Genomic DNA, 19,333 nt, shown 5'->3' with positions numbered 1-19,333 from the left:
GTGTAACACAGTAACTATAGTTAATAACAATCTATTGTATTCTTGAAAATTGCTGAGGGATCTTTAAGTGTTTTTACCATTAAAAAAATAAGTGTGTGAGATAATAAATATGTTAATTAACTCAACTTAGCCATTCCATAATGTATACATATTTCAGAACAACATGTTGCACATGATAAATGTATACAATTTTACTTGTCAATTATGAATGAATGAAATGCATTCTGAGAAGTAACCCTCAAGACAAGGAAGGGAAAGCATTCCAGGAGAACACTTCTCATTGAAAGTGTTTTCCACTTTGGGAGGCCAAGGCGGGTGGATCACGAGGTCAGGAGATTGCGACCATCCTGGCTAACACGGTGAAACCTCGTCTCTACTAAAAAAATACAAAAAAATTAGCTGGGCATGGTGGTGGGCGCCTGTAGTCCCAGCTACTCGGGAGGCTGAGGCAGGAGAATGGCATGAACCCAGGAGGCAGGGCTTGCAGTGAGTAGAGATTAAGCCACTGCACTCCAGCCTGGGTGACTGAGCGAGACTCTGTCTCAAAAAAAAAAAAAAAAAAAAAAAAGTGTTTCACACTTTTAAAGTACTTCAAGTCTTATTTGATCCTCATGACAACCCAACAAGTTAATCCTTTTACAAAGGAAACTAGAGCCTGGGATGTGACAGCAGTTGCCGAAGGTGATGTGGTTAGCTCATGACAAAGCCTGATCTGCTGCTTATCCCTCCCATCTGTGGGCTGGAGGGGAGGCAACTTCACCAGCAACACAGTTCAGGGTTTCTTGTGCTTGCCTGAATCACTATGAGGCAACTTCTGAGGAACTTCTGAGAACCACAGATCCTGGGCCTCCACCTGCAGAGATTCTACTGAGATGATGCTTGGGCATCCCACATGGCTTTTGTGTGTGTGTGTGTGTGTGTGTGTGTGTTTTGAGACAAGGTCTCACTCTGTTTCCCAGGCTGGGGTACAGCGACATGATCACTGCTTACTGCAGCCTCTACCTGCTGGGCTCAAGTGATCCTCCCACCTTAGCCTCCCGAGTAGTCAGGACAGCAGGTGTGACCTAGTGCACCTGGCGAATTTTTAAATTTTTTTGTAGAGATTAGGGTCTCACTATGTTGTCCAGTCTGGTCTCAAACTTCTACCCTCAAGCGATCTTCTTGCCTCAGGCTCCCAAAGTCCTGAGATTACAGGGGTGAGCCACCATGCCCCAGCTACATCCTACATTGTAAAAGCTCCCTCATGACTCTAAACTGCAGTTAGAGTTGAGAACCAGAGATTATGGAACCCCTGGCCTATCAGGAAGTTGTGTTATGGATTGTGTCATATCTAATTAATTAACAAAATGATAATAGACCAAAGCATATCACATAGGGAAAACTTCACTGGGTCCAAGGAAAGCCTTATTATTTTTAAAGAATTACTTTATTACTCAAGTAATACCCAAATACATTTACCTTGTAAAAAATGTCAGCAGTATACAGAAATAGCTAAATTTCTCTTTACAATTCCCTTATCCTCAGAGGTAACCAGTGTTATAAAATCAGTTTGAAATCTTCCAGATTTTTGTATGCTTTTACTCATTGAAAACAGAACAGTGTTCTGTGTATTTCTGTTTCATCCATAAATAGTATCATCATAGTGTTATTTGTCATTCTTCTTCTTTTCTTTCTTTTTTTTTTTTTTTTTTTTTTTGAGACAGGGTCTTACTGTGTCACCCAGGCTGGAGCGCAGTGGCATAATCTCAGCTCACTGTAGCCTGGACCTCCTGGGGCTCAGGTGATTCTCTTACCTCAGCCTCCCAAGTAGCTGGGACTACAGGCATGTGCCACCACACCTGGCTAATTTTTGTATTTTTTGTAGAGACGAGGTCTCGCCATGTTGGCCAGGCTGCTCTGCAACTCCTGGGCTCAAGTGATCCACCTGCCTCTGCCTCCCAAAGTGCTGGGATTACAGGCGCGAGCTGCCACACCTGGCCTTGTATTTGTCATTCTGTACCTTGATTTTTTTCTCTAACGATGTGTCTTGAAGATCTTTTCATATCTACATATATATCTAATTCACTCTTCTGAATTGGTGCCTGGTAGTATTTCATGCTATAAATAAATCATGGGCTATTGTCCATTTTCCTACTGAGGGACATATACAGGACACAGATCCTATGTCATATGCCAGCCCAGGGGATCTGCTCTTTTTCTCTCAACAAACACTTCAATGTCATAATTAGGCGGTATCACATGGCCGTGAGCCACAACAGTTTGACGAAGAATTTTACTGATGTGTGTTGGATGGTTCTTTTGGGTTTTATTTAAATTTTCTCCCAAACCTTGATGTATTTTGGGCTTGGGCTTCTGGATGTGTGCTAAATTAATTTGCATGTGTGATCTCAAAGGGAGGATTTAGAGTATAGAATAAGAATCTGCCCGAGGTTCCCTTGCAAGGTACCACCCTCAACCCTTCCCAGCTCTCACACGGCCATCTGGGGAGCAGAGGGTACATCACCGCAATGTGAACGTGTGCCCGGCAGCTCTCACCTCGGGGGCGATGTAGTCTGGAGTGCCACAGAATGTCTTGGTTGTCACCCCATCCCAGATGTTTTCCTTACACATGCCAAAATCAGCAATCTTGATGTGCCCCTCAGAATCGAGCATCACGTTGTCAAGTTTTAGGTCACTATGGCAGACACAAGAATTTAGAGATTTAATTAAATGCTATGCATTTCAAGCCAACCAACAGCCACTCATTATGCATAAAGCACTGTGTTAGGTGTTGTGTGGGCACAAAGGTCAGTAGAAACCAGCCTTTGACCTCCAACAGCTTACAATCTGGCAGGGAGATAAAAAGAGGTCCGCAAGCCTCCGTGCTTTTCTTTTTCTACACAGCCAACTGTGCCAAGTGTCTCACAAGGACACAAAGAGACAGCACTTCTGAAAAGATGGAGATCCACAGAAAGTTAAGCAAAGGGCAGAGCATCCATGACACTTCTTGGATCCAAGAAAATTCCAAGAATTGTCCTATGCAACTTAAAGACTCCTTATATTTTGTAAGAAGATACATTTTTCACAAAATTATTATTTTTTAAAATATCTCTAAAAATTACAAAGAAAAAAATGCTGATCAAAAGAAATATTTAATGTTAAGTGTTCCCTGATCTCTTGGGCCACCTCCTAGGACATGACCCAGGAGTTTCCATCAATTCTTTGAATCAAAAAATATTTGGCAGGGCACATTGGCTCACACCTGCAATTCCAGCACTTTGGGAGGCCAAGGCAGGTGGATCACAAGGTCAGGAGCTCAAGACCAGCCTGGCCAATATGGTGAAACCCCATCTCTACTAAAAATACAAAAATTAGCTGGACATGGTGGTGGGCGCCTGTAGTCCCAGCTACTCGGGAAGCTGAGGCAGAATAGCTTGAACCCAGGAGGCAGAGGTTGCAGTGAGCCGAGATCGCGCCACTGCACTCCAGCCTGGGTGACAGAGCGAGACTCCGTCTTGAAAAAAAAATGTTGCACAATTACTATGTGACAGGCACTATGCCTGGAGCCAGGTATAGCATGTAGCAGTAAACAAGATAAGCAAGCCTCCTGTTCTTCAGATTAAATTTCAGTGCTGGGAAAAAGATAGCAATTGCTCTATAAGCATGATTATTATAGATTCTGATAAGTGGTATGATGAAAATAAAGAGGACATAAGATAGTGATTGGAGGAAGACACTTTAAGCAGGGTGTCAGTCAGAAAGGACCTCTCTAAGGCGGTGACATTTGAGCTCTAACCTAAAGGATATGTGCTATATTCTCTTTTATTTTCATCTGTGTTGATGAGAAGAGCTTGATATTTTGGGGAACAGTTGTAGGTCTTTAGCACACAAGATTGCTCCAATATCAACACACTTTCCTCCTCCCTAAACACCTACTCCAATGTCAATGCATTATATTTCAGCACCAGTGAGCAAGGCTGAGAGATGGATCAGATGGTCCCAGTCCTAATAGAAGATGGGGAAGTCCGATTTCCTGAGACGTAGGGGGATCTATTCCTTAACTCAGATCTTTCCCTTCGGTCATCTTGATTGGGTAGTGGGCATCTGTGGTTCTGTCTATTCTAGTATTTCGTGATGACAGCATTCTATTATTTCTTGGAAGAACCACCCTCCTTCAATTCTTCCATGTAATATGGGTGTAACATGGCTTCCATGTAACATGGCTCCAGGAGTGTAAGTGGGCCTGTCTTGGCCAATGGAAATATTCCATCTTGCTGGTCACAGTGATTGATTCAGGAATGGGCATGTGATCCAATCTGAGCCAATCAAAGCAGTTAAGCATTAGTGCTGGCACTTTGGCTGGCACAATCAGGAAAGGGATAAGTGCATTTTACATTGGGGTTGTTCAGGTGGTATTATGGAAGTCTAGAAACTCCAGAGGTCACCAGATGAAGAGAAGCAATCTAATATAGAGAAAGTAGAGCCTAGAGGGAGGGTGATAAAGTGTGCCCACATAATGTCACTTGAGCTTCTGCATTTATCCAGGCCTGAAGTCAGATCTGCGCCTGGATTTTTTTTTTTTTTTTTTTTCAAATTTCTTTTTTTTTTTTTCTTTTATTATTATTATTATTATTATTATTATTATACTTTAGGTTTTATGGTACATGTGCGCAATGTGCAGGTAAGTTACATATGTATACATGTGCCATGCTGGTGCGCTGCACCCACCAACTCGTCATCTAGCATTAGGTATATCTCCCAATGCTATCCCTCCCCCCTCCCCCCACCCCACAACAGTCCCCAGAGTGTGATGTTCCCCTTCCTGTGTCCATGTGTTCTCATTGTTCAATTCCCACCTATGAGTGAGAATATGCGGTGTTTGGTTTTTTGTTCTTGCGATAGTTTACCATCTCACACCAGTTAGAATGGCAATCATTAAAAAGTCAGGAAACAACAGGTGCTGGAGAGGATGTGGAGAAATAGGAACACTTTTACACTGTTGGTGGGACTGTAAACTAGTTCAACCCTTGTGGAAGTCAGTGTGGCGATTCCTCAGGGATCTAGAACTAGAAATTCCATTCGACCCAGCCATCCCATTACTGGGTATATACCCAAAGGACTATAAATCATGCTGCTATAAAGACACATGCTCACGTATGTTTATTGCGGCATTATTCACAATAGCAAAGACTTGGAACCAACCCAAATGTCCAAGAATGATAGACTGGATTAAGAAAATGTGGCACATATACACCATGGAATACTATGCAGCCATAAAAAATGATGAGTTCACATCCTTTGTAGGGACATGGATGAAATTGGAAATCATCATTCTCAGTAAACTATTGCGCCTGGATTTTTAAGTTATGTCGCCAATAAATGCCTCTTTTAACCTAGGTTACTTTGAATTGAGTTGCTGTCATCATTTCCAACTAAAAGAATACAATCTGAAAACTATATCCTGGCATCTCCTATCTGTGTCTATGGGGTCTCCTTATTCAAAGGGAGGGGGAGGTCCACTTGCACTTGCCCACTGATGTTTGCCAGTCCCAACATGCCATGCCTTTGGCGCTGCCCATGGTGCTGCTCATAGCCAGCCTTCATGCTCATCTACAAGCCACCGTGATTTGAGTGAAAGTTTGGAACTCAGAAAACCCAGGCTTTGCAGCAATTTGCTTTTCATAAACTTACTAGGTAGGTCTATATGTGATATATGTGATTTCTCTAATAGTGACAAATGACATCCCTTCAGCTCGACCACATGCTCAGAAGCAGGCAGCTGGGTAGACTAGGGAAGTGATAAAATCTTCACCTATTATAGAAAAGAAGTTTCAGGTGCCAAGAGCCAGGCAGTCCTGAGGCTGGAGGGCACCTCTGTCATCTTCACTGTCACATACAGTGTTTTGATATCACACTCTAATCTTTTGTTCTATGTAATAAATCCTCATTTCTGCTTCAAAAGGTGGATGGAGAAATTATTTTCATTTTTCAGAAAACCATCAAGGGCAAAACCAACACACATTCCAGAGACAGTGGTCGGTAAATCAGACACTAAGTTTGATAGGAAGAATCTTCTTCCCTTCCCGCCCCCCAACCCAACATCTCCAGTTCCTTAAAGATGGTAAGTCTAACATAATCCTTCATCCTCTTTCCTTAAGAACTGTTCAATTAAGTAGAGATTTAGATGAAGGAAGTAGTGATTTGTAACATCTTAAAAGATATTACCACTATGAAATCAATCTCTATGAAATGATAAAACTATACATCTTTTGTCAAGTAATTTATTTTTTGCCATTTCCATTTGACTGTCAATTTCAAGATCTCTATTTCCATCAGCGTTCTGGATGGTGAGCAACAAAAACCAACTATGATGATTTTTACCTGAAAAGGAATTCATCAAAGGATATTGGGGAGCTCATGGAATATTTGAGGAGACTGAAGAACCAGATTAAGAGTCTATACAGCCTGAAATGATGCCTAACTGCAACTCAGGGCTTGTCCAGTGACACCACCACCCAAGCTGCCATGGGACACAGACATTACCCCTTGTTCCACGAAGCCCTAATGCTGGACTCTGCCTATTGCTATTAAGACCCTCTTCTCTTGCCTCTGGAAAGTAGCTGCTGATAATTACTATGGTCACTCTTGATTCTATGCTTTCTGCTTCCTTGGCCACTAGTTTCTGATTCAAGGTCTTGAGTAAGTATGACCAACTGTCAGAGCTTGGATTGTGTGCCTGCCCTGGTTACAGGGGGGCTGTGAAATGAGTATCTGTCATTTTCATTATTTATAGCAGGAGATTGACTCTGTTCTTCCACATACACAAAAGAAGGGTTCAGATGCAGACTGGCTTAAAAGATTGATAAATACCCCTTTAAAGACCATATTAATAGTGGAAGATGAAAGGGAGAGTGTGTAGTTAGTTTAGGAAAAGGGGCTTTGGAATAGGTATCATCTTAGCACCTGAAATGCTAATCTTTGAATTTTACCAGCTGCCTGGCCAATGAGCTGGATCCATGGATCCCAGATCCCAATGCAGCTTCCTGATTGATTAGAAACTAGCCTTGAATCACAACTCAATTGACTGGAACTCTAATTATTTCCTCTCCTGTTTCCTACACTGGGAGTGGATTTTCTTCCAATAAACTTGTAGTTCCATATTTAATCTTCTCAAGAACCCAATTGGTTCTATTTTAGTAGAGGCACATCCCACATAGGAGTTAGGTCCTAATGTCAGCACCCAAGTTGAAAATCATGTAGAGTGAAAAATCACCCATGATCCCTGTCTCTTTGGTTAAGCACCAGCTGAAGTCATCGGCTTGAATTTAGGGATCATGTCATATGGCAGATCATGTGTACTTTTTTTTTTGAGATGGAGTTTCATTCTTGTTGCCCAGGCTGGAGTGCAACGGGGCGATCTCGGCTCACTGCAACCTCTGCCTCCCGGGTTCGAGCGATTCTCCTGCCTCAGCCTCCCGAGTGGCTGGGATTACAGGCATGTGCAACCACACCCAGCTAATATTCGTATTTTTTAGTAGAGATGAGGTTTCACCATGTTGGCCAGGCTGGTCACCAACTCCTGACCTCAGGCAATCAGCCTGCCTCGGCCTCCCTACGTGCTGGGTTTACAGGCATGAGCCACTGCGTCCAGCCTCATGTGTACCTTTCAACACCAGAATAATATTCAGCACAAAAAGATGTTGTCACTATGAGAGTCAAAAGAGAAACTAAGGGAATTAGAGGATTTCCATGTGTCATTTCTTGCACACATAGTGGACGTGTTCATTGAGGGCAAACATGGGCATGGGCAGAATGATCATACTATTTAAAATTTAAATTCTTTTTTTAGAGACAGGGTCTTGCTCTGTTGCCCAGGCTGGAGTAGAGTGGCACAATCATAGCTCACTGCAGTTTCGAACTCCCGGGCTCAAGTGATCCTCTTGCCTCAGCTTCTAAATTATTCTTCTCTCTATTTTTACATTTTCACTAGGATCACCCACGTGCCAAGTAAAACCACTCCTCTTCTTGACCTTCTTCCCTCCATCATTAGGAGAAAGTAGGAATGGCAGGGACTTTGTGCCCTCAGAATAAGATCATCCTTTCCCCTATAGATTCTGTATCACCACTTCAGGTTTGACTAAAAGCCCCAGGACTCTGAAAGCCTCTGACAAGGTCCCCACTTCCCATGCCTCCATCCTACCAGCACCCCATAGCCTGGCCTCCGCTATCTGCCTTGTACTTACCAGGTCTAATCTTAACATGCCTTTTTTTTTTTTTTTTTTTTTTGGAGACAGGGTCTCACTGTGTCACGCAGGCTGGAATGCAGTAGTATGATCATAGCTCATTGCATCCTTGAATTCCTGGGCTCAATTGATCCTCCCACCTCAGCCTCCTGAGTAGCTAGGTCTATAGGTATGCACCATCACACCTGGCTAATTTTGTTTTATTTTTAGAGATGTGGGCCGCACTATGTTGCTTAGGCTGTTCTGGAGCTCCTAGCTTGAAGCATTCCTCCTGCCTTGGCCTCCCAAAGTGTTGGGATTACAGGTGCTAGCTACCGTGCCCGGCCCCCTCATGCCTTTTAATCCCATATCCCGCAGTTAAGGCAAAAGGCCCAGGACTCTCAAGTCACCCCTAAGTCTCCAGGCCCTCATCACCATGCTCTCTACAGAATGAGAGAGAACCCTCCAACACCCAGTGTACACCAGCACCCTCCCCTGCTTGATTTATCTACATAGTACTTATCACTACTTGGCAGACTAGTTTTTATGATTCACTTGTCTATCTCCCACCATGAGAAAGATAAACTTCACAGGGGCAAGGGGTTTCATCTGTTTTATTCACTTCTGTATGCCCACCACCCAGAAGAGTGCCTAGTATATAGTAGGATTTGATAAATATGTGTCAAACGCATGAATGGAAGAGACTTTTGTGGTTCTTCATAATCTTTGAAATAGACCCCCACCCGTGCCAAGTGCTATTTGGAAGCCTCATACTTTGCAGCCTCTCTTGCATAACAAACCAGCCCAAGCCTGCACTGGCTATGCCATTTGCATCGATGTAGTACAAGGAGAATTGTACGCCCTGGACTCGCTGACAAATAGCAGCCTCGGGTGCAATCGTCTGCCTTGCATGAAATATAAAATGGTATGACTCATGCAGCTATGATCATCCATTTGCTCCTCCAAAAACCAGCAAATGCCAAGTCCTGAACTTAATCCTGTCTTTCAGGGCAGCCACTCAGAGATCCATTTCCAAGTTGTAGTTACATAGCAGAAAAAAATAAATAAATAAAAAATGTTTCATAATAATGTGATCCATCACATTCTGCCAGCCAAAATTCTTTGCCTGCTCCTCAAATGTAGGGTCCACAAGCAAGAGAAAGAAGTACTGGGGTCCTCTCTGTGAGTCTCCTCTTAGAGCAAACGGTCTCCTGTTTGAGGCTCTGAACCATCATTTGTGACACAGTCCATCGAGATTTTCTACCACCACATAGAGCTGCCCAAACTTTGCCAGGGCAGTGGGCGATGCTGCCTGGCAGAACACATGCCCAAGTTAGTTCTGGAGGATTCCTCCCCCACCGCGGATTCTAATTTTAAAAGCAGCTGAAGAAAGAGGCAGGGCAGGGAGGAGCTGAGGGAGATGAAGAGATGGAAAGTACAGCAGTGTTCACTTACCGGTAAATGATGCCCTTACTCTGTAAGAAGAACAGACCGATGGCAATTTCTGCAGCGTAAAATCTGAAATTAAAAAAAAAAAAAAAAAAGTGATGGAGAAACTCAGGGACACCATATGCTTGGCAATGCTCAAAATTCAATACAGTATTGAACTAGGTGCGGGGCATTAAAAAACCCCTGGATGGTCAGCTATATAGCTTATAAAGTGCTGAGAGTACGGATGGATTCAAAGGGTGGTTTAGAGGGTGATGGGGTTGCCTTAAGGACAAACTGGGGGTAGGCAGAAGTTCAACAATTGTATAGTGGAGAGGGGGACACGGGATATGATGAACTGGGTGAAGGATTATAGTTTCACTAGCTGGGCAACAGAGTGAGACCTTGTCTCTACTAAAAATAAAAGAAAAATATAACTGGGCGTGGTGGCACATGCCTGTGATCCCAGCTACTTGGAAGGCTGAGGCAAGAGGATTGCTTGATCCCAGGTGATCAAGGCCGCAGTGAGCTATGATCAGGGCCAGTGCATTCCAGTCTGAGCAACACAGTGAGACCCTGTCCCCCACCCCCCCAAAAAAGAGAGAATTATACTTTCAGACTATATAGCAAGTTAAATTATCTTAACAATAGCAGCTAACATCTGTTGAAGGTTTACCATCTGCCTAACACCATTTTAGGCATTACCTGACTTAATCCTAATAACAATCCTGTAAGGTAGGTCCTACTAGTATCTCCCCATTCCTCAAATGAGGAAACTGAGGGTTAGAGAGGTTAACTTGGGCAAGTTACATAGCGGATGAATGGCGCAGTTGGAATAAGAAACAACATCTGTCTAAAGTATAACCTCTTATTGAAGGTCAACCCAGAAAGAAAGAGGTTTTGAGAGAACTGGGAAGCCCAGTTATGCCACAAAGGTTGGGCAGGACTTTGGGGAACTATGTAAAGTGTCTTGACATGTCTTGTGTGACAATGGAATTAAAGCCTGTGGTCAATTAGATGTTAGAAGTAAAAGCAAAGCTAGTCCTATTAGAGTCATGCCAGGAGATATGAATGGCTAGATTTGGAAGCACAAGAATAATGCAAATCCTATCAGAACATAGTGCTCACAACCTGTCCAGGTGGGAGGACACGGGGCAAGTTGAACTGGGTAGGAGCCACTGAGCCTCTGGTATGACAAGGTGGGGTTCTAGATGAGCTCTGGGGGCTCTCTGGAGAGGCAATAAGATCTTAGCAAACTCCCCAGGAGAGGTTATCATTGCTAATTCCTATAACTTGCCATGTTCCTAAGCAGGAGAGTGACATGATGAAATGTGTGTTCTAAAAAGAAGAGACTGTAGCTGCCTTTTGAACTAAAGGGGATGGAATTGACTCAGCAGAGGAAACACATTTCCAACAACCCAGAATCAGTCTCCCCATCCCAGGAACCACAGACCATTGCCACTGAGCACCTTGATCCTTCACCCCCGTGGAGTGAAGGCATCTAAGAGGGAGAGTGGTATAAGATAAAGAACATGGGCAAAGAAAAACCGGGGTCAGAATTCGGGGACTGCTTCTCACTAGCTCCGTGATTTTGAGCAAGCTTTCAAAACCTTGCATCTCCATTTCCTTATTTGTAAAGCAGGGATGGTAGCATCTCCCTCCCAGAGTTATTCTCAGGGTTAAGTGAGACGATGTTTGTTAAGCACTTAGGGCCTGGCTCATAGTAAGTTCTCAACAAATATTAGCAAATGGACACATAAAATCTACAATGATAATCCCCAAGGAAGATATGGGGCCTTTCTAAGCAGTCAGGGACATGAATTAGAAATAAAGAAATAGCTGTGGTTTTAGAGCTTTGAGTTTTGTTTTATTTTTAGGAGAGACTACAGCTGTGCGCCACCATGCCCAGCTAAGTTTTTTATTTTTTATAGAGACGAGATCTCGTCATGGTGCCCAGGCTGGCCTCTAACTCCTGAGCTCAAGTGATCCTCCAACCTCAGCCTCCCAAAACACTGAGATTGCAGGTATTAGCCATGGTGTCTGGCTGAGCTTCAGGTTCTTAGCTGGTGTCAGGAAAAAAAGAAGCATCTTATATTAAGCAGAACACCTTTCTTCCCTGGCTAAATATTTTTTCAAAAAGATGCCCGAGGTGTTTAAAAATCCCTCTTTGGCAAAAAAAACACCCTCAAAGGAACCACTAACCTATCCATTTATCCCAAGGAGAAAGCACAGCACTAGTTCTCACTTACACAGCATGGGGCTCCTTGAACCGGCCGACTTGCTGGATGTGATACATGAGGTCGCCCCCATTCACGTACTCCATCACAAAGTACAGGCGGTCCTGGAAGAGGACAGCAAACAGCAACATTAGCATCCTGTAGCTTCCGGGGCTCCAAATGGACAGTGGGGGAAGAGCTGGAATTTATGATGAAAACTACCAGGACTCTCTGACAGATCCCTGTTTGCTGAGCTTCCTGTTTCCCCAAGGGTAACGTTTGTGTCACTGGAACTACGCAAGCGAGCATAGGTGATACACAGATAATTTTTTTCATTAATAATTACAACTTTGGCCAGGCACGGTGGCTCACATCTGTAATCCCAGCACTTTGGGAGGCTGAGGTGGGCAGACCACCTGAGGTCAGGAGTTCAAGGCCAGCCTGGCCAACATGGCAAAACTCCGTCTCTACTGAAAAAAAAAAACAAAATACAAAAATTAACGAATCGTGGTGGCAGGCACCTGTAATCCCAGCTACTCGGAAGGCTGAGGCAGGAGACTCACTTGAACCCGGGAGGGGGATGTTGCAGTGAGCCATGATCATGCCACTGCACTCCAGCCTGGGTGACAGAGTAAGACTCCATCTCAAAAATAATAATAATAATAATTACAAGTTTATATTTGTTTTTGCTGGAAAATATAATCAGCATATTAATCTTGTGACTTAACTGATATTACTGTTTAGGATAAGGCTGATTTTAACAAAAAGTGGAAAATATTAAGTAAATAATGTTACAGGTGATAGGTAGCTGTAGTAGCCAGCCTTTATGATGCTCCCCCCGCCCACAGTGATTTTTCAATCTCTTGGTATTTATGTTCCTGTGTAGTACCTTCCCCTAATGAATAGGACTGACCTGTGTAACCCATTGGATATTGCAAAAATGACAACGTATGACTTCCAGGAGTAGCACATAAAAGACCTACAACTTCCACCCTGCCCTCTCTCAGATCATTTGCTTTTTGGGAAGCCTGCCGCCATGCCATGAGGATGCTCAAGCAGTACTATGGAAAGGTACATTTGGCAAAGAACTGAGGCCTCCTGCCAGCAGCCAGCACCAACTCCAGTCCTGTGAGAGAATCACCTTGGAAACAGATCCTTCACCCGAGACAAGGCTTCATCAGATGACTAAAATTCCAGCTGGCAATCTGACTGCAGCTTCCTTTGAGACCCAGAGCCAGATCAACTAGGTAAAGCATTCCCAAATTCCTGCCCCACAGAAACTGAGATAATAAATGCTTATTGTTGTTTTAAGCCGCTGAATTTTGAGGTACTCACCAATAGATAACACAGTGGCTACCAAAATCAAAAAGATGAATTATCAAGGTTTGAAAAACAGTAACCTAGGAAGGCATGTCCAGAAGTAAAAGAATTGGGGCCAGAAAAAAATCTGTGTCCTAATCAGGGAAGTTTTTCAGCATGTCTTTCAAGGGATATTGTGAACTTCTTCAAGTCAGGGGCTATGCCCTTCTTGGCTGTGTAAGCCCTGTTTCTGATAGCACAGCTAGTACATAGCAGGTGCCCAGAGAGTGAAAGGGCACAAGCTTTGGTGCCAAAGACACTTCATTTGGAAATCCAGCTCTGTCTCTTAATAGCTGGATGTATTTGGAGAAGTTATTCAACACCTGGGTTTCCTTGTCTGTCAAAAGGAGATAATAGTAGAACCTCAGTGATGTTGCGGGATTAAATAAGTCAGATGTGTGTTTTGGCCCTTGGGCAACACCAATATGTGACTCGCTTCTCTCCTTCCATCAGAGGGTGTTTGCTAAATGAATGAATGAATCACTTTATCCCTTCTTAGAGACTTCTGCTTGGGTGAAATCTCTCCTTTACGCTACATTCCTTTGGCTTGCAATGGCAGAGTCTGCGCTAACGAATTTGGGAACTGAAGTCCCTCTTATGTTCTCAGCCTAAAAAAGTCACTTCCTCTAACCCACCCAATCTAAATTAGGTCTGCCGTTATACTCTTTCATGAAAGCCTGTGGGCTTTTTTCTTTTCTTTTCTTTTTTTAATCTCTGACCACATCATAATTTGTTAATTATATTTTGAACTTGATGGTTATTTATTTCATCTATCTATTCAAGTAAAAACAAATTTATAGAGTCCTACTAGGTACCAGGTTATAGATGGGTGCTGAGGATAGAGCAGTGAACAAAACCAACAAAAATTCCTGGCCTTTGTCTTTCATTCTAGCAGGTAGACACAGATAAAGACAATAAATGCTAAACATAATAAATAAACTATATAGAATGTTAAAAGATAGCCAGGCACAGTGGCTCGCGCCTGTAATCCCAGCACTTTGGGAGACTGAGGCGGGCAGATCTCCTGAGGTCAGGAGCTCGAGACCACCCTGGCTAACATAGTGAAACTCTGTCTCTACTAAAATATAAATACAAAAATTAGCTGGGCATGATGGTGTGCGCCTGTAGTCCCAGCTACTCGAGAGGCTGATGCAGCAGAGTTGCTTGAACCTGGGAGGTGGAGGTTGCAGTGAGCCAAGATCACACCACTGCACTCCAGCCTGGGCAACAGAGTGAGACTCTGTCTCAAAAAATGAATAAATAAATAAAAATAAAAATAGAAGGTTAAAAGATTAAAAAGTGCCGCGGGAGAGAAACAGAGCAAAGTATGGAGGATTGGGAGTACCAGCTGGATGAGATGGAGAAAGGAGTTCCAGTTTCAATAAAGTATTCAGGATAATCTTATTTAGAAGGTGATCCTTCAGCAAAGACTTGAAGGAGATGACGAAAGCAGCTATGCAGGTATCTAGAGTGAGAGCTTACCAGCGGAGAAACAGGCTGTGCAAAGGCCCTGAGGCTAAAGCACACCTCATGTGCTTGGAGAAGAAAGAAGAAGGGGGACAGGGTAGGAGATGAGCCCAGGGCAGTGCTGAGGGACTCATCATGTAAGGTCACGTAGGCTAATACAAAGGTTCGGGGTCTCACTCTGAAAGAAACAGACTAATGCCAAATGTGACTGAACGTTCCACAAATCCAGGAACCATGTAAAATTTGTTTACCGCTGTGTACCAACAGCCCAGCACCATGCCTGGCCAAAGCGAGCCATCAATACACATTAATCAAGTGAATAAATGGGTGATCCTCGAGGCAGCAGGAGTTACTGAGTCTCCAAAGCACCATTCATACAGTCAGAAGGTTGGAATCAAAGCACTGGCTCCACGTTTTCTGACTACTGGGGAGGCTTGGGAAGACCATTTCATATCCCTGAGCCTTGATATCTTCATTTATAAAATGAGTATAACATATTCGATAATCTCTAACAGACTGAGGGGCTGGAATGAAACATACACAGGGCTGCAAACTGTAAATGTGATGAAAATGAGATGTCCTGGCAACACTGCCTGAGTATTGAAGCCAGACGAGTGTTTTCCAAACTCGAGTTGTATCTCACTTTAATTGATGATTGAATCAATTTGGTGGGTCATGATCAACTTAAAAAAAAAAAAAAAGAATAGAAAAAAGAGGTCAGGCATGGTGGCTGGCTCCTGTAATCCCAGAACTTTGGCACGGCCGAGGCAGGAGGATCACTTGAGGCTAGGAGTTTGAGAACAGCCTGGGGATCATAGCAAGACTCTGCCTCTACCAAAAAAAAAAAAAAATTAGTCGGGCATGGTGGTGAGCACCTGTAGTCCCAGCTACTCGGGAGGCTGAGGCAAGAGGATCGCTTGAGCCCAGGAGTTCAAGGCTATGGTGAGCCATGGTGGTGCCACTGTACTCCTGCCCGGGCAACAGAGTGAAACTGTCTCAAAAAAAAAAAAAAAAAAAAAAAAAGAAGAAGAAGAAGAAGAAAGAAAAATGATGAAATGATGAAATGGAAATTATCAGTGCATGCTGCACAGAACACCACTAAGTACTTTTTGCGGAATATATGTTTTGGTTATATTTATATGTTGCTATGGCTGAGTCACAGTGTAAAAGGTGACTTGCTGTCAAAAGTTGCAAAGCTATTGTGAGGGGCTATAAAACCAGGAGGAGGTGGTGGGAAAGTGAAGCAAAGATTTCACCTTTTAAGTCAATACAGTATTTGAAGTCTTGTGGCACTACTTACTAACTGCAACACTGAGCAGTTATTTAATCTAATTTTGGGCTTTCTCTTCACCTGTAGACGGGACATTTTTCACTTGCCCACAGAACATTAAACAAGGACACATATGTAGAGTGTCTAACATGATGCTGGCCATATAACAAACCTTTAATTCACCATTTAAAAAAATCTTCCATACAGCACATAGAACTTTATCTTATATGTAACAGTCATATGTGCATTTATCAAATGTGGGAGTGCCTAATAATTATAACAACAACAATAATGAAATTAAGCCCTCTTGGGTACTTACTACGTGATGAGCTGAATGCTTTACATATTTTGTCTCACTTGTCCCTCTACAAAACTCAATGTGACAAGTATAATCATTCTCTTTCTTCTAAAGAGGAGAAAGTTGAAGCTCAGAAAAGGTAAGTAACTTGCCAGTGGTCTCTCAGCTGATAAGTTGCTGCAAAGCCAGGGTCTGAACCTTAGGCATTTGGTTCCAGACTCTACACTCTCAACCCCTCATGATGCTGCCTCCAGTGGGTACATCTTGTGTGAAAGGTTCTGAGCTAGACATTGTATGGATGTGTGGATGTGTCCTCCCCTCAAAGAGCTTCCAGTCCAAGAGGGGAGAGAAGGAACATGGAGATTTAGCGGTACATCAAGACAGAAGCTGGCAGGTTACAGGAGAGCACAAGTTAACCAATTTTTCTTTTTTTTTTTCTGAGGCAGAGTCTCACTCTGTTGCCCAGTCTGGAGTACAATGGCGTGATCTCTGCTCACTGCAGCCTCAACCTCCCAGGCTTAAGTGATCCTCCTGCCTCAGCCTCTCCAGTAGCTGGGACTACAGGTGCACACAACAACCACACTTAGCTGATTTTTGTATTTTTTGTAGAGACAGAGTTTTGCCATGTTGCCCACACTGACTAATTTTTAGAAAATGGTTTTTATTTCTCAGACCAATACCACTTCACCCTCTCAACATGTCTAATGAGAAAAGGAGGTGAAATTATCACTTATGTTCTCAGGGTCCAAGGCATAGGAGATTTGCCAAAAGGTCACATACAAGTTGGTAATGCAGACGGTAAGCCAGAACTGCCAACACCCAGCCCCTGGTTCTTTGGCTTTTTTTTTTTTTTAATAGAAAACAAGCCTAAAAATAGCATCTGTCTTTGCTGCACGTTGAAGAGAACCAAAACACTTGCTTTTAAAAATTATTTTTAAAGCTAGCAGATGGCATTGGCCACAGACAGAGAAGTAAGTGAGAGAGAGATTTCACTTGCTTGCTTTCTGCTTGGAAGAACTCGGCTTGCCCCCCAAACTCATTAGTCGGAATCCCCAAATCTGGGGATCGCTCCACTGTGGGTAAGGTCGTGTTTTGTGGTATGTTTCTACCGCTAACCATATGCAGGGAAACTCTAAGATCTATCGTCTTTGAACTGTACTGAGCATGTGGCTTCGACACACCAGCGCCTAAGCTATTAAATGTTACAGTTGGCATCTCACTGTCCTTTTATTTCTGAACAAACACTTAATGACGCCCACTCTATGCCAGGAGCAACTCTATTGCCAGAGATGTTTCTGTGGATAATCCACGGTGCCAGATGTTAAGGATTCCCAGGCAAGGGACAGGGGCCAAATAAATTTCCAAATGGCCGTGTTTCCCAAAATGGGTAGGAGATCATTTTAGGTAGTCCATGGATGTATGATGGTTTCACCTTTATGGCTTTGTATTTGTTTTAACGTATATTGTGGAAAATACAACTAAGCACTTATGCTCCTGATTTGATGGCTATTATTGCTGGAGAGGGGGAGTAAAATTCATGGAGTCATATAAAAGAAAAAGGGGGAAAGGTAGGGTAAGACCAGATTATGATGCACTGCCTAAGACCATCCACCCAAACGTGACTTGTCTCCCAACTGGCTTTAAGATCTTTACCAAGTTTGTCTGCCTCCTCTACTAAAATTGACTTATTTTTAAAAAATATTTTTATTAATTCAGTTAAAAAAACTTACACACAATTATTTTAAAATTTTTAAACTTCATACCAAAGTCATAAATGGAAATTCATCCCCTCTGTAGAAAACAAGTACATATCTGGACTGGATGCGGTGGCTCCCACCTGTAAGCACTTTGGGAGGTCAAGGTGGATAGATCACTTAAGGCCAAGAGCTTGAGACCAGCCTGGCCAACATGGTGAAACCCTATCTCTACTAAAAATACAAAAATTAGCCAGGTATGGTGACACACACCTCTAATGTCAGCTATTCGGAAGGCTGAGGCACAAGAATGGCTTGATCCCAGGATGTGGAGGTTGCAGTGAGCCCAGATTGTGCCACTGCACTCCAGCCTGGGCAAGAGTGAGACCCTGTCTCAAAAAAAAAAAAAAAAAAGAAAGAAAGAAAAGAAAAAAATCTTTACTAAGTTCATCTGCCTTTTCTACTAAAATTGACTTATTTTAAAAGTATTTTTATTAACTCACTTAAAAAAAAACTTAAACACAATTATTTTAAAAATTTTAAATTTCATACCGAAGTCATAAATGGAAATTCTTCCTCTCTGTAGAAAAGAAGTGCATATCTGGAGTCCATCATCTTTATGCAATATCCAGTCTGGCTCTGGTACATCAATCCTTTAAATGACTTATTTTAAAAATAAATGCAATGTGTTCATGTACCACCAGGTTCATCTCCCACTCCACAGTAAGCAACATCAAAATCTGGAAAACATTGTCAGAGGCAATCCAGAGCCAATCTGGAGCACAGAAGCGAGTTTTAGAACTTTCATCGAGCGCTTATTTTTGCAAGTCATGGCATTAGGCAGGCATTAAAAGGATGAAAACCATGAATAAGGTTCAGGCTTGCCCTCAGGGAATTCAGAATCTTGGTTAAAACAAATATACAACTAATTCAAATCCTAATCTAAAATAGAATGTGGCTGGGCACAGGGGCTCATGCCTGTAATCCCAGCACTTTGAGAGGCTGAGGTGGGAGGATCGCTTTTGAGCCCAGAAGTTCCAGACCAGCCTGGGCAACATGGCAAGACACTGGCTCTACAAAAAATAAAAAAATTAGCCAGGCATGGTGGCGCACACCTGTAGTCCCAGCTACTCAGGAGGCTCAGGTGAGAGGATGGCTTGTGCCCAGGGGGTCAAGGCTGCAATGAGCAGTGATTGCACCATTGCACTCCAGCCTGGGTGACAGAGTGAGACCCTGTTTCAAATAAAAGTAAATAAATAAAATAGAATGTGATAAAAGAAAGTGCATGAGAGGCATAAAGAGTGAACTATGGGGGCTTCAGCTAACTAAATGGACCTCACGTACTGCCTCCAATTCTTACATATTATTCTCCTCCATAGCACCCTTAAATTTGCCTTTGT

General features: G+C 42.9%; 1 protein-coding gene across 3 annotated transcripts in view; it reads right to left on the bottom strand.

Annotated features, from left to right (window-relative positions):
• Positions 1-19,333, bottom strand: part of PRKCB (protein kinase C beta) — a 386,780-nt gene that overhangs the window by 39,642 nt on the left and 327,805 nt on the right. For all 3 annotated transcript variants that reach the window (XM_002826246.5, XM_024233705.3, XM_054533655.2), the window contains 3 exons: positions 11,879-11,970; positions 9,657-9,719; positions 2,536-2,674 (listed from right to left, as the gene is read on the bottom strand). In XM_002826246.5, the coding sequence (XP_002826292.3) occupies positions 2,536-2,674; positions 9,657-9,719; positions 11,879-11,970 (294 nt within the window). The remainder of the gene's footprint in view (positions 1-2,535; positions 2,675-9,656; positions 9,720-11,878; positions 11,971-19,333) is intronic.

This window comes from Pongo abelii, chromosome 18 (assembly GCF_028885655.2).
Source record: "Pongo abelii isolate AG06213 chromosome 18, NHGRI_mPonAbe1-v2.0_pri, whole genome shotgun sequence".
In the NCBI taxonomy this organism is placed as follows: domain Eukaryota; kingdom Metazoa; phylum Chordata; class Mammalia; order Primates; family Hominidae; genus Pongo; species Pongo abelii.
The sequence above is the reverse complement of the archived record's forward strand: the minus strand, read 5'-3'. Positions and strand labels throughout refer to the sequence as shown.